Below are 15,321 nucleotides of genomic sequence, written 5' to 3' on the forward strand. Positions count from 1 at the left end.
CCCTTGGTAGGGATATAGAACTTCAGATAGGTAAGGCAGAATGTCAGAATGTGTTTCTGTCTTTCCTAAAATGGACCAGCAACTACCTTTAAAAACGGCAACAGTAAAAGTTGACACTTTGATTGTTATCCATGTTTTCCAATTTACAACACAAAATCCCCAGCCACATACATTATTTCAAATGACTTGGCCAGCCTCACACAGAGAAAGATGGATATGCAGATATCCTAGATTTGAAGATGAACTGTCAATTACGGTTTTTGTATCTAAAAAGGAATTCTCTTCCACATCAAATAAACTACATTGGAATTTTCCTTATATCCACGTGTTTTGCAGATTTTAAAGAGTTTTTCCTCTTCCCCCAGAGCTACCTTTGGTATCTAAATCCTTTGATCCATTGGGGTGGAGGTAGATACAGGAGCTGATGCATTTTTTCAAGCCTCACATTGCTCTGAATATACTGACATCAGGACTAGCCTCAGGGGTGGGCAGACTTCAGTCCCACAGGCCCTGCTCTTAGAAGGGCCCCACACTTAGTTCAACGTACCACTGCTGCCACCTTGAAATTCTTAATATGTTTTCCACTGGGACCCACAAATTATGTAGCCAGTCCTGATTGACCTGGTTAGTTTTCTGAGATACCAATTCCAGATGTTTGGCTTGAAAATATTGTTTGATTTCTCCCAGTTTCCACAATGTAAGTGGCAGGCCTGTCGAGGAAGGACAGCAGGTAAATGAGGAAATAATAAGATTGCTGTAGCACCTTGCAGTTTACAAGAGACTTTCACATGCATTATCCCCTACAATCCTCACAGCCAATGTCAGGAAGTGAGCCTATTTAAATCCATGAAAATCCAACTATAAGGAGTGAAATTGTTTTGACAGGCAAATGGCAAACAGCTCTTTAAAAGTGAAAATCAACAGAAAAACAAGACAGAGAAATTGTCCAGATGGTATACAGCTGTGCTGCAAAGGAAGTTACAAATGCAATAAAGGACTTAGCATGGAGTTTGGCCAAAGGAATCATGGAGAATAAAAATTCCAGTCTCAGGTCAAGGGAATAAGAGACTTTGCTGAGCATCTTGGAGCTTCCTGGAACATCAGACACAACCTTAGTGACCCCTCACAGCCCAGGGATGTGTCTCACAAAGTCCAGCAGAAAACTCCTTTGTCAAGGATTCCATCTTTTCCTAACACTTCCTGATTAGCAACTTGGTTTTGTTTCTATGTCCCTTTGTTCCAGGAACAGATCAATATTGAAAACACTGCTCAAACCTCCATCACAAGCTAGCCAGCTCAAAACCAGGACTCTGGAGTCAGGCCGAATACAATCTTTTGACAATCCTACAATACCCAACCAATGTTTTCCTTTCCTTTTTTAAAAAAAAAAATTTTTTTTTTAAATTGTGTTACATATACACAATGCAAAATTTGCCCCTTTAACTCCTTTCAAGTATACAATTCAGTGGAATTAATTACATTTCCAATGTTGTGTTACTGTTCTGGGCCATTATGAAAAATAACAGAAATGAATTGGCTTTTATAAAGGGGGTTTATTTGGTTACAAATTTACCGTCTGAAGGCCATGAAAATGTCCAAATTAAGGCATCAACACCAGTGTACCTTCACCGAAGGAAGGTCAGGGGAGTCCCGGAAACCTCTGTCAGCTGGGAAAGCACATGGCTGGCATCTGCTGATCCTGGGTTGTGTTCCAGCTACTCTCTCAGCTCCTGTGCTTTCTTCAAAATGTTGCTCTTGGGGCATTTTGTCCTCTCTTAGCTTCTCCAGAGCAAACTCTGGGCTAGCACAGGTCTGCTTTCAATGGCCATCTCCAAAATGTATCTCTCAGCTGCTCTCCAAAATGTCACTCACAGCTGCTCTGAGTTCCTTCTGTTTGTCATATAGCTCCAGTGATTTAATTCAGACCTACCCTGAATGGGTGGGGCCATACCTCCGTGGAAATTATCCAATCAAAGTTCTCACCCACAGTTGACTGAGTCACATCTGCATGGAAACACTCAGTCAAAGGATTCCAACCTAATCAACACTAATAAGTCTGTCCCCACAAGATTGCATCAAAGAACATGGCATTTTGGGGGACATAATACATCAAACCAGCACAGTAACCATCACCACCATCCATTACCCAAACTTTTACCTCATCTCAGACAGAAACTCGGTACTCGTTAAGCATTAACTCGCCATTCCCTACCTCCACCTGTATCCCTGTTAACCTGTAATCTTCTTTCTGTCTCTGTGGATTTGCATATCTAGGTATTTCATGTAACTGAAATCATGCAGTATTTGTCTTTTTGTGTCTGGCATATTCCACCAACATGTCTTTAAGCTTCACTCATGTTGTCCCCTGTATCAGAACTTCATTCCTTTTTATGACAGATGTACTCACCTAGTTGGCTAACCTTCTGATCTCTTGCCTACATGTCCCATTAGCACAGCCACAGTTCTAATCTGACATCGCAAGTCACTTCATCACAAGGCTCTGGCTGGCTGGATTCGAGTGGAGGAGTGAGGCAAGCTGCAACTTTGTCTTCAATTCACAGCCATTTGGGAATGGAAAGGAGACAAATGTGGATGCTTTCATGATTTTTCATTTCCATGGTTTAGACAGGCCCATTTCTCTGACTTTGTTTTCAGGGCTCTTTTCAAGTCCTGTATCCTAAGGGTTTTTCTATGTAGGTTCAACATAGAAATTGACCTAGAGAAAGACCAGATGATGTTCTTCCTTCTCCAGTGTTCTCTGTGTACTCCTGAGATTCCTTGTGGCACTGTAGCCAAACTAATATTTGAGTTTTTTGAGACCAGAGCTAACAGAAGAAGTTTATGATAGAAGCCTAGACTGTCTTAGATGAGCAAGGTATAAATAGGATTTCTATTAAGCAACTACTCTGCTGGGGTGAAGCTGAGGTTGGTTTGTAGAGAGTGAAAAGCTGTGGGGAAAAAAACATTTCATTATGTAACTGAGAAGTTAGGAATTAAGGGATGAATATGATTACTGAATCATTATATAGATATTCCCTTTTTACTTTCTGGTATATTAGAGAAGACAGAGGTAAATACCTGAAATCTTGGAACTGTAATCCAGCTGCCATGGTCTCTGATAGTGACTGTCCAGCCTTTATCTTGTGGCCCTTGCGATTGTAAAAACCTTGTGAGTGATCCTCATTTTTTAAATAATATTTTTTATTGTAGAATATAACAATATATATACATATATATTTGTGTGTGTATATATATATGTGATAACTTCCCAAATGCAATCTAACAAGTAGTTAGAAAGCAAATTTCAAAGAATGTTATAGGTTACATTTCCACAGTTTCAAATATTTCCTTATTATGAAGTATAGCATATATACAAAAAGGTATAGCTTTCAAAGTATGATTTAACAAGTAGATATGTAGGAAATTTCTGAAGTTGTTATGAGTTATGGTGCCATAGTTTCAGTTATTTCCTTATTGTAAAATATGTATACAAAAAGGTATAGCTTTCAAATTACAATTTAACAAGCAGCTATAGAACAAATTTCAAAGGATGCTATGTGTTACAGTTCCACCATTTCAATTCTTTCCTTCTAGCTATTCTAGTACCCTAGCAACTAAGAAAAAGAAAATTATATAAAGATTCAGTATTCATGATCCTTTGTTAAATTCCATCTTGTTTGTTGCTACCCCTTCCTCTAGTTTAATCACTTTCCTGATCTTCAGGGATGTCTAGGCAGTGACCACCCTAACCTGTTCATGTTGAAAAGGGGTGTCAACATTGTGAGCAAAAGGGACACATCTGATGTTCTTGAAGAGGCTAGTGCTTTTGGGTTTTGGGACTTAGCTGGCATATAAGCACCCTGAAAAATTTAAGTTTCTGAAGAATAAACTTAGTGAGTGAAACTTCTATAGAGTCTCAGATAGGGATCTGGGTATTCTTTAAGGTTTTTGGGACTACTGTTGACTTGGGCTTATCATACTGTGGCCATGTGGCATATCTAGGTGAAGCTTGCTTAGGAGTAACCTCCAGGACAGCCTCTGGACTCTACTTGAAATCTCTTAGCCACAGAAACTTTATTTTGTTGTCTTTCTTTTCCCCCTTTTAGTCAAAAAGACATTTTCAATCCCTCAATGCCAGGGTCAGGCTCATTCCTGGAATCCACGTCCCACTATGCCAAGAAGGCTAATTCAACTTGGGGGTCCTGTCCCATGTTGGGAGGAGGGTGATGAATTTATTTGCAGAATTGGGCTTAGAGAGAGAAAGTCCATGTTTGAGCAACAAAAGAGGTTCTCTGGAGGTGACTCCTAGGCATAATTATAGGTGGGCTTAGCCTCCTCTTTACAGCCATAAGTTTCACCCAAGCAAGCCTCAATATCGAAGACTTGACTTATGAAGTAGGGAGTTCCTAAATTCACATAGCATACGTTTTGTCCACAATAATCCATCCGTATCTCATGTTATCATCACTTAGTTGTACAATCCTCTTCACTCTCCATTTTAAACAATTCTCATGACCCAAAATATCTCATAGCTCTTGTCAGCCCTTAATTATTTGTCCCTAGTATCTGTGTAATACTAGTATGGAATTCCTATTCATTAGAGTCCTTAGTAAGCAATATGTAGACTTTTCCCATATACCCTTCTGTTGCCAACTCTCTGTGCTAGTGTCATACTTTAGAAGTATATTATGCAAGCACCTATCTATATTTATGGTGCTGATCTGTAGGAAACATGCCTTTAAACAACCCCTTTCATTCCTATTCACCCTCAATACAGCTCTGATACTTACAATCCCATTAACAAACAATCATCACCCCTATCCATTACCGTACCTTTGAATTCACCATCATTAACATATCCAAACATATTAGATTATCATCCCCCCTCACTAGCTACTATCTATCACTAAGCCCCCAATATTTTATACTATAAGACACTGATTTTACATTGTTCACAGAAGTGTGAAGTGTGTCTGACTTATTTCACTCAGAATTATATCTTCAAGTTTCATCCATGTTGCCATATGTTTCAGGACCTTGTTGCTTCTTACTGCTGCATAGTATTCCATCACGTGTAAATACCACATTTTGTTTATCCACTCATCTGTTGAGTGATCCTTATTTGTACCCATTTTATCTGGTTTTCAACTTTGGAGTCTTGTGATCACTAAAGACAGCCCCTAATGTTTATTATTGAAGGGCCTTGGATCAGCCCATAACTAAGCCATCCCAATTCCAAAATTATCTTGATAACCAAAGCTGGGAGCTAAACAAAATGGGCCTGCCTGACATGCGCGGTAGCTTAGACTTTAATCTATAAGTGACATAATCATATGAAAATTCACACCCATCATTATATTAAGGCAGCAATTTTCTTACACATATTCTGTGACTAAGCATGTAAGCAATCTGTCCATGCTCAATAATCAGATCACCTTTAATTACATCATCTGGTGCCATGATGCTCATTATCATAAAACTTGCCCTTTTGATGCTATAAAACTATCAGACTTACTGCAGTTCGGGGAGACAGATTTTTAGGCTGATAGGCCATCTGATCTCCTGCTTTGCACCTAGCAATAAACTCTCTCTCTTTGAAACCCCGGTGTCCCAGGAATTGGTCATTTGAGCACATTGGGCAAAGAATGCACCCTTTTGATCAGTATCAATTAAAGGTCAAGCACTTGGCTGCTGTGTTTATTGAACTTATGGCCCTTTAACCAAAACTTTTTTTTATAACTTTCGTGAAAAATGAATTTTATTTTTTCCTTCTTTTGGAACAAATCATTGCTCATGTTTCTGAAAGAACAGTCTCCTGTTTCTCTACGTCCCTGAGAAATCAAGTAAGAAAATCCAGTTACTGATCTGGTTATGTAAAACCACTCATTAGAGTCTATTTGCTTGCTGAGGAGAAAGGGAAGGCCCAGTTAACTCAGGTGCAGTGGTTGTGTCTTTTGTTACAGGTTATTTACAGAGCCAGTTAAGTGTACTTTCCTTTCATACGATCTTGCTTCACAAAACCTTTTAAAATAGTTGGTTTGTGGGAGGGAGACTACTAATAAGCCAAAACAGAAGTGATATGGGAGGTGTGGGGTTGGGGAGTTTGTTAGTAGTTCTCTAGCCCCTCCTGTATGCCAGGCCCGTTGCACATGTAATCTCGTTTGATCCTCACAGCAAACTTGGGATGTCTAGGATTAAATTTTTCCGTACTTAAAGCATCAAAAAACTTCCATAACTTGTCCAAGTTTACGCATTAGAAAACTAGCATTCCATCCCAGGAATCTTTAACCCCCAAACTCATGATATTCTCATTGTGCTGCACCATCTTTATAAAAAAGTAATATTTAGAAATGGTGAATTTAATCTTGGCATCACCTACCAAGAATTAACAAAAGAAAAGGGCTTCATATTTAGAAATAGTTTATGAATGAATAGAATGAGATGTAATTATTGGAACCGAAGTGAGGGCAGAGTTCCTCAATTGGCATTGGGCCAGAGCAGATCAGTCTTTTGACACTGGCAGAATTTTCCACTTCTTAGGATTATGCGTGACATGGGAAACAAGAGCACGGGAGAGGGGAAATGATGTGGGAAGGGATGATTGGGTCTGTCAAGATGATGTCTGTTAACTTTTGCCTTACTTCTACTAACTCCAGGTTGGCCCAGGGACTAATGTCATTTATTACATTCAATTGAAATTTATCTGTGATTTCAAGTGCATGCAAAGAGTGCCTCAGTATTTCACTGATCCTAAGAAAGTCTAGCTAGAAACTTGCCTTCCATTTCCATGAGCTCTGAAGATCCTTTTATTCTCAAAACACTTCCTTTCAATTTTTCTTCCAAAAAAGATTGTACACTCACCCATTTCCTTTTTTGTTTTTTGAAAACATTCTCACCAACCATTGTGGTCCAGAGATTCCAGTGGTTTTTGTGCGCATGTGTGTGTTTCCTGAATTATGACACTGCTTGCATTCTCCCTCATATTGTGGTCGTGTGTACACATTTTTTTTTGTACCTCAATATTAAGCTCTCTAAAGGTGGATAATGTGTCTTGTTTATCTTTGCTTTCTACATTTGGCATGATCCACATAGGTTTTTATTTTTTATTTCAGAAATACACTTGATATGGTAATGTGCATAAACTTTTATATCTTGCTTATATAACTACTACAGCATATTTTGTACAGCCCTTATAAACTTGCTTTTAAAGTGTTGTAACGCATTTTTAAATTACGAACAAAAATGAACATGTTTTTGAAAGCTTTGGTTCTGTTTATAGTATTACCTAAATGGAATTGGTGAATTCATATAGAACAAACATTTAAAAAGATTCTTGATACATTTTGCTAATTTGAGTTCTATAAAGTTTTATTGGCTATGGTAAGCAGAATCCTAAAGTAGTCCTCCAAGCTTTCCCACCCTAATCCCCAGGCTGAGATATCATGCCTGTGATTATGTTATATTATAGCAAAAGGGAGATTATCCCTGTGAGCCTAACCTAAACACATGAGGCCTTTATAAGTAAAGAAATTTCTCCAGCGGGTGGCAGAGGGAGAGTCAGAAAGATTCAGAGCATGAGAGGGATTTAAGGCATGCTTGCCAGCCTTGAAGAGGAGGGGTGTCACATGCCAGGACTGGAGAGCTGCTTCTAGGAGCTGGGAGGGACCCCCAGCAGACAGCCAGAAAGAAAACAGGGACCTCAGGCCTATAGGCACAAAAAACTGAATTCAGCCAGTGATCTGAATGAGTTTGGAAGGACATTCTCCCCCAGAACCTCCGGTAAGACTGTAGACTGGCTGACGCATTGATTTTGACTTTGTGAGATCCTAAGCAGAGAACCTGGTTGACATCACCTGGACACTTGGCTTAGAGATCTGTGAGATAATACATGGCGGTTGTTTTAAGCTGCTGAACTTGAAGTAATTTGTTATGCGGCAATAGAAATCTAGTGCATTGGCTGACTCTATTACCATGAAATTGTCCCTGTCACTGCAGGTGGCAGTAGAAAGTTGTTTCATCTCTCTCCTCTTCACTCTGTGGGTGAGGGAGGGATTCCCGCCCTAGTGTTATGGGGATGGCCAAACACACAACACCCGACACTGGACGAATGAGAGTGATAGCAGTTTATTAATCAGATATACCCACAGCCTAGGGTGGTGGGGGAAGTGGACACTGCACAGCCACACAGGGCCCTGTGGGGGTTGCATTCAGTGAATCAGCAGGGGCTGTGGGAGGTAGGCTTTGTAGAAATAAGAGGGTGGGGCGACCCCTGGTTCCCATGGGGGGATGTGATTGATTGGTCGGAATAATTCCCACAGGGAACTGAAGCCTGCTACTCAGGAATGGGCAGGCACTGTGCCTAGTCCCTTTAATAAGTTTCTAGCACGTTCCTTGCAGGCTGGGATGGGTTTATATCAGTGAACACTTTTATTAGAGTGTGACAGCCATTCTTATGAGGGCACGGGATGCTGGGAAATGAGGAAGGACCAGGAATCAGGGAGAAAGGGCTGGAGACAGAGGCAGGGGTCAGATCTTGGAAGGTTTTGAATGTCTGAATCAATATGGGTGATGGGGGCTCCTGAAGGAGTTCTCCGGGATGACACCTGATGGACATTAGGAATGATCCTTGGCAGCAGAGTAGAGGATACATTGGAAGGAAAAGGAATTGAAGTTCAGCAATAAGTCAGGAGGAAGTAAGGAAGGTCAAGTTGAGAGAGGGTGAGGGCCTGTTTGACACAGTGGTGATGGGGCTGTGAGAACAGATTGGATAGATTTTTAGGAGAGAATTCATAATGGATGAGACCATTAGTCATTGGCTGTAGAAAGATAAGAAGGAGAGAAGACAGCACTCCTGTTTTGTTTTGTATCTCTTACTCAGTAAAACATAATTCTAGGCACATAAAATGTGCTTAGAGCCAACTCTGCAAGTCAACTGACTACCCTCCCCCCTACATGGGACACGACTCCCAGGAATGAGTCTGGCCCTGGCGGAGTGGGATTGAGCAAGTCTTCTTGACCAAAAGGGAGAAGAGAAATGAAACAAAATAAAGTTTCAGTGGCTGAGAGATTTCAAATAGAGTTGAGAGGTCACTCTGGAGGTTATCCTGATGCATTATATAGATACCCCTTTTTAGTTTTTAGCGTATTGAAATAGCTAGAAAGAAATACATGAAACTGTTGAACTGCAACCTAGTAGCCTTGATTCTTGACGACGATTGTATAACTATAAAGCTTTTATCCTGTGACCATGTGATTGTGGAAACCTTGTGCTGACACTCTTTGGATCCGGTGTATGGGTAGATGAGTAATAAAATAAGGAAAAAAAAAATAGGTGTGGGGGGATAAGGGGGTGGGATATTTTGGGTGTTCTTTTTTTATTTGTTTTTGTTTTGGAGCACTTAAATGTTCTAAAATTGATTGTGGTGATGAATGGACAACTATGTGATTATACTGTGAGCCACTGATTGTATACTTTGGATGGATTATATGGTGGGTGAATATATATCAATAAAATTGTTTTTTATTGTTTTTTTTTAAAGGTGCTTAGAAATAGCACTTTAATAAACAAGTTCCCATAGCATTATCTGACCTTGATTTCATTTTATTTGCCATTTTAAAATTACTTTCTATGAACTAGAACCTTCCAAGCTCTTTCCCAGCCTCTTGCTGTACTTCTGGTCTACAAGTTTTCTCTCAATATTTCCAAGGTATTTCAAACAGAAAACCAGAAAGTGACTTTGTTTTCCAATCACAGATTTATTTATTTAAACATCTGTTAGCACAGTATTCAAAAGAAGTCTGAGTATAATGTAACATGACTAAGAACAAAGAAGGAAAAGATGTGAGCCTTCTTTCCCTTGCAGGTCATGAAGGGTAACAACACAGTTTTTCTTAGTATTTAAGGTCAACCTGACCTCATTCAACATTTAACTATGTAGCATAAACACAGACTTTTCCTGGAAAACAATTTCCAGGCTACAAAACACAGTGTCGAACCCAGTCTATCAGAGCTTTAGAATTAGCAAGGAAAATGAACCACACAATATAAACAAAACTACTTGTCTCCTTAGGCTACGATTATGATCTATAATTACACAGCAAGAGATGAGAAATTATTTTATTGATATGATGACTATCTTACATGTATTATATATTTCTAAGGATTTAAAAGGGAATTATTGGGGCTTTAAATAGATTTTGAAAAGATGACTTTAAATCAAATTTTGGGAAACATATCATGTATGTTATTTTAAATATGTGATACATGTGCTCTCATAAGAATTTTCTTCTAAGACGGGGTAGGCAAACTATGGTCTCTGGGCTAAATCTGACCTGCCACCAGTTTTTATACTGCCATGAGCTAAGAATAGTTTTTACTGGTTGGAAAATATTTTTAATGGTTGGAAAAAAAATTGTTTTCAAAAGAGAATATTTCATAAGTGAAACTTTTCTGAAATTCTAATATCAATGTCCACAAATAAAATTGTATTGGAACACAGCCATGCCCTTTTGTTACGTATTGGCAGTTTTCATATACATCGGCGGAGTTGAGGAGTTGCAGCAGAGACCACACGGCCACAAAATCTAAAATATTTACAATCTGGCCATTTGTAGACACAGTTTACCCATCCTGGTTTAAAAGCTTTGCTTCAGAAAAACACTGAGGCTTTCGAGAAACTGAAGACTTCCTCGTGGTGACTTCCTGTGCAAGTGATACATTGTGTTAAAAAAGAAAAGAACAGAAAAGAAATGGACTTTGTTGCTAGACAGATACTGACTTCATAGAATAAAATGGTAGACATGCTTTTATTTATTTGGGATGCTTCTTCTCACCACTTTACGCAGTGGGTGTAACATAGTCATTAAGAACGTGTGCTTTAGGGTCATTTTATTCCCTTGATTCTTGCTCTGCCATTTCAGGAAGGTGATTCTCTTTCTGTGACCTTGACTGGTTGCTTAACTCCTTCTAAACCTTCATTTCCTACACTAAGAGAGTAATTACAGCACTGACCTAAGGGAGTTATGGTGAGTATTAAGTGGGCTGCTTTTTTTTTTTTTTTTTTAAAGAATTAGTTCGGTACTGGTACCTAGTAGTATGCAATAAATTGTACCTGTTTTGATTATTATCATCTGAAAATGTCACTTGCACTTTCTGGTGCTCCATTCCTAGAAGTGCCTAGAACTTCGGCTTTGGCAGGGAACTCAATATGACCCAGGTCATGTAATTGTGTATGGCAAGAAACCCTCGCTCTGGATTCCTATCTGTTCAAAAACTCTCGCTGGATGCAGTAATCCGCAAGTGCACTTGGTAGGAGTGTGGCAAGGGGAAGCCGAGGATATCTAGAAACAAAGATCATGGTGCTACAGTTGGAAGGCTGGTCAGCAGCTGGACAGCCGGTGGGCAGGATGTTGGGGTTTTCCCTGTCAGAATCTCCTAACCTTTTCTATGGAGAGTCCAAAGTTCTGTGATAGGATGCCTATGAAAACTCCTCTGATCTGGTAGCTAATGTCTTTTAGAGTGGATAACATTTTTTGTCATTTTACTTCATTTTAGATTAGGTTAACACTGCCTTTTTCTTTTATTACTTGACAGTTCTAGCTGATGTTTCCTGCCAGAAAAGCTGTTTAAAAATCATGAGGGTATAACACTGTGATTCTTGAAAACTCAGTGATTTTTTTCTCCCTGGACTTGTTGCTCCCATTTGGGGTTACTCTGCACGTAGAATCCTTATGACTGTGTCACTGCTGAGGAACTGGGACCCAGTGGACACGTGGCTCCTCAGCTGCAATGTTCCCTCCCTTCGCCTCCTCATCTCTAATTAGGTCGTCAGCAGTCTTGGCAGAGGTGGTCCCCACTGCTCTCCAGGGGTGGTCCAGAGTCAACTGATAAGTGGCATGAGGAGGAGATCCTTCCTTTCTTGGCCCTTATGGAGCAAATGTCTGCTTAAAGAGGCTAAAACAAACAGCTCTTTTATCCACCTCCCCCCCCCCAATTATATAAAGAAATATTTCATTCTCCCAAAATACAGTTTGGATCCAGAATTCTTATAGGTTTCCTGATTTTTTTTAAAATTAATTTTATTTACATACACTCTGTATCCAAACATATACTCCCCTTCCCTCTCCCCCTATGCCCAGGTAATCTCTAATCTACTTTCTGTCTCTGTGGCTTTGCTATTTTTAGACATTTCTTATAAGTGACATTATACAATATTTGTCCTTATGTGTTTTGCTTATTTCACTGAGCATAATGTTTTCAAGCTTCCCCTATGTTGTTGCATGTCTCAGAACTTCATTCTTTCTCATGGCCAAATAATATTGCACCACGGTGCATGTACCACATTTTGTTTATCAATTCATTTGTTGATGGACACTTGGGTTGTTTCCACCTTTTGGCTATTGTGAATAATGCTGTTATAAACACTGGTGTACAAGTAGCTGTTTGAGACCCTGTTTTCACTTTCTTTGGATATTTATCTAGAAGTGGAATTTTTTTTCAATCACATAAGACAGTTTGTAGAAACCTCACTTCTTGTCACTTTCTGCATTTTGTGTCTAAATACACTGTTTTGAGGAAAATGCCTCTGAATTTTATTCTTGCTCCTCAATTACGGTGGAACAAGAACTATTAATTGAGTTTAGCCACCCAAAAGAAGAGCAAAGAATTTCAGCATTCTAATGTACTCCGTTTGGACTCGTAATTAAGAAGATGAACACACACACTCACATCTCTGCCTTGTGTGGGTGCCTAAAACCCAAACCAGCAACGCTCACACACATGCCCATGAGTGGAATGGGTAGGGGGTGGCCTGCAGTTACTTATAGGAGTAGATCTCATCATCATATTCCAGCTCGTCTTCGTCATCATCCTCCAGCAGCCCATACTTAAATTTCCGGTAGATGGTGCCATCTTGGCCCATGTAGACGATGTCATCTTCGTCATCCTCCTCGTAGTCCCGGTCCCTGTACTCAATCACCTGATCCTCTTCAAAGCTGGTGCTCTCACGGTGGCTGCTCGTATAGGAGGAGTAAACCCTGCTTGTGTCAGTCAGCTTTTCATAGCTGACCTTTGCTGTGGGCTGGGCCCGACCCTGTGATTTCTTCCACACAAATACAGCCACCCCGAGCAGAACCACCAACATAACGGAGGAGGTGATGAACAGAGCTGTCTTGGAGCGCTCAGTGGCAGGCCCAATCTCGCTTGGGCGAAGGATGCACTCATCTGTTGGAAGACGATCCCAAAGGCAGAGGGGAGAAGAAATGGAATAGGGAAAATTAGTTTCTGAGGTAAAGAACTTTGCCTTGAGTTTTAGAATCTAAAATGATAGTTCACCGTCCTGATTTTCTTAGCGGGCACACTGCTCTACGAAATTGCAGTATGGTCCCATGAGAGCCTGGGAAGAAGATCAGTTTGAAACCCGCAGGTCTCCATATCTTATGGGCCAGTCCCCCAAGAGTCCAACCTTACCAAGCCATTCTTCTATTTCCCCCCTGAGGAAGATATTGCATCCTGGGCCTTGTTTCTGTTATTGCTCAGGGCTCTGCTTTCTGTCCCAACTCTGAACTTTCCCAAGGCTGGCCCCTCTCCCCAGCTGCCCTTATGCCTGGTCCAAGTGTGACTGTCCTGCCCTTTAAGAGCAGGAGCAGGAGCAGATTGTTTAGAAAATCACTGATAATAAAGCTGTGTGGTGCCTTATAAATTACTTAGGCCCATCTGTGTCCCTCATTTGAGGAAACAGGCCCACAGAGTGTAAGTGTATTGTCACCTTGTCAGAGAAAAGAGCTGGTTAGTAGACTGGTCAGAATTCAAACCCAGGAACCCTAACCCCACAGTTCAAAGTCATTGGGGAAAAATGCTCTGACAACTGTATCTTGGCTTCTTGGCTTCTGCGGCTTTGGCCTGACAAAGAGGAGCATCATCTTTAAATACTGACTATTGCCGTGGGAGACAGGGTATTCCTTTTACCATAATTAAGATCTCCAAAGTTGAGAGCTCATTTCCTCTCATTCATCAGCCTCTTTGATTGAGAACAATAGAGCAACCAAAACATCACAGAAGGAAGGATTAAACTATGACTTCTTTTTCTTTTCACTCATTGATTCATGCAGTGTCCTTCGGCAAGTTACCTAACTTACTGGGGTTTTTTTCCTTTAACCTGTCAGATGGGAGTGTGAAAAAACTAGAGAAAGGACCAGCAGACTATCTTGGATATACAAGTTGAAATATACAATAGGTTTTTCTGTAAATATTTGTTGAACCACTTGGATCTGCCCCCTCAATTCTTTTTGAGAGACTCTAGTACATCATACATACTAGCTTAATGGAAATAATACTGCAGGCAGGTACAGTTATTTTTGCTTATCAGATACTGACTAAATAGATTAGACAGAATTATTAGATATTGAGTTATTAGAAATTGACTAATTGTATTTCCCAGTCTTTTTGCTAGTGCTAAACATCTTTTCTATTTTATTGTGGCTTTCACTCTCATGGTATTTTACCCATTGAGCAGAATTTCTCCTTCTAAAATAACAACACTATCATTATTGCATTCATCATTAGAAATATCAGCAGAGAATTTTTCCCTGGTGGAAATATTAAAGCACTGGAGGGAGGGATAAGCAATCTGTGTGCAGTACTTTGAGATAAATACTGATTGAAGCAGGAGAATCCACAAAAAATCTTTCAAGGTTGTTTCAATTATTAGAGGGCCATATGCAATCACATCTTTCTTACTATTCTCCAGTCTTAGGTCTGCAGAGTCAGGGTCAGCCTCTGTGACCTGGGTGCCCTTGACGGGGCAGAGTGTCTCAGTAAGGAATGAGCAGGTCATCAGGAGTGATTAGACTTTTGCAGCGTGGCCCCAGGCAGATCTTCCAGAACCACAGGGGGACCAGGAAAGCTGACTAAATTGTTCTTGGTTGCAACAGGCTTGCAGAACTCTGCACCCACTTTTGGTTTCATTTAAAGGCATTGATAGAATGAAAGATATTATTCTTGGCTAACAAAGCATAGATATTAGACAAACAGACCCAGAAAGTGGATGTCTATGAGGGGCTGGGGAAAGCACGTCCAGGTGGGGGTGGAAAGCTGAAAGAAGGAAATCACTAGTTTTTGGAAAGATGATGTTTAGAACTTATTTGAAAGGTTGATGAAAAAGGAAAAAGAAATGGGTGGTAACGGTTGTGGCTCTTGGATTTTCTTCACATATAAATGGACTGACTCCCATAAATATGAAACCTCTTTTTATCAGACAGTGATAAATCTGGACACTAAAGAAATCATCTCCTTCTCAGCTACAGAATATATTTTAAGAATAT

The 15,321-nt window shown here is 40.1% G+C and overlaps 1 protein-coding gene across 1 annotated transcript in view; it reads right to left on the reverse strand.

The window, feature by feature from the left end:
* Positions 1-12,407: 12,407 nt before the first annotated feature.
* The window catches only part of PCSK5 (proprotein convertase subtilisin/kexin type 5), a 422,934-nt gene continuing 420,020 nt past the window's right edge, over positions 12,408-15,321 (reverse strand). Inside the window, exon 38 of the mRNA XM_037797346.1 lies at positions 12,408-13,222. Coding sequence (XP_037653274.1) covers positions 12,816-13,222 — 407 coding nt within the window. The 3' untranslated portion in view covers positions 12,408-12,815. The remainder of the gene's footprint in view (positions 13,223-15,321) is intronic.

The sequence above is a fragment of the Choloepus didactylus genome, chromosome 10 (genome assembly GCF_015220235.1).
Source record: "Choloepus didactylus isolate mChoDid1 chromosome 10, mChoDid1.pri, whole genome shotgun sequence".
NCBI lineage: Eukaryota > Metazoa > Chordata > Mammalia > Pilosa > Megalonychidae > Choloepus > Choloepus didactylus.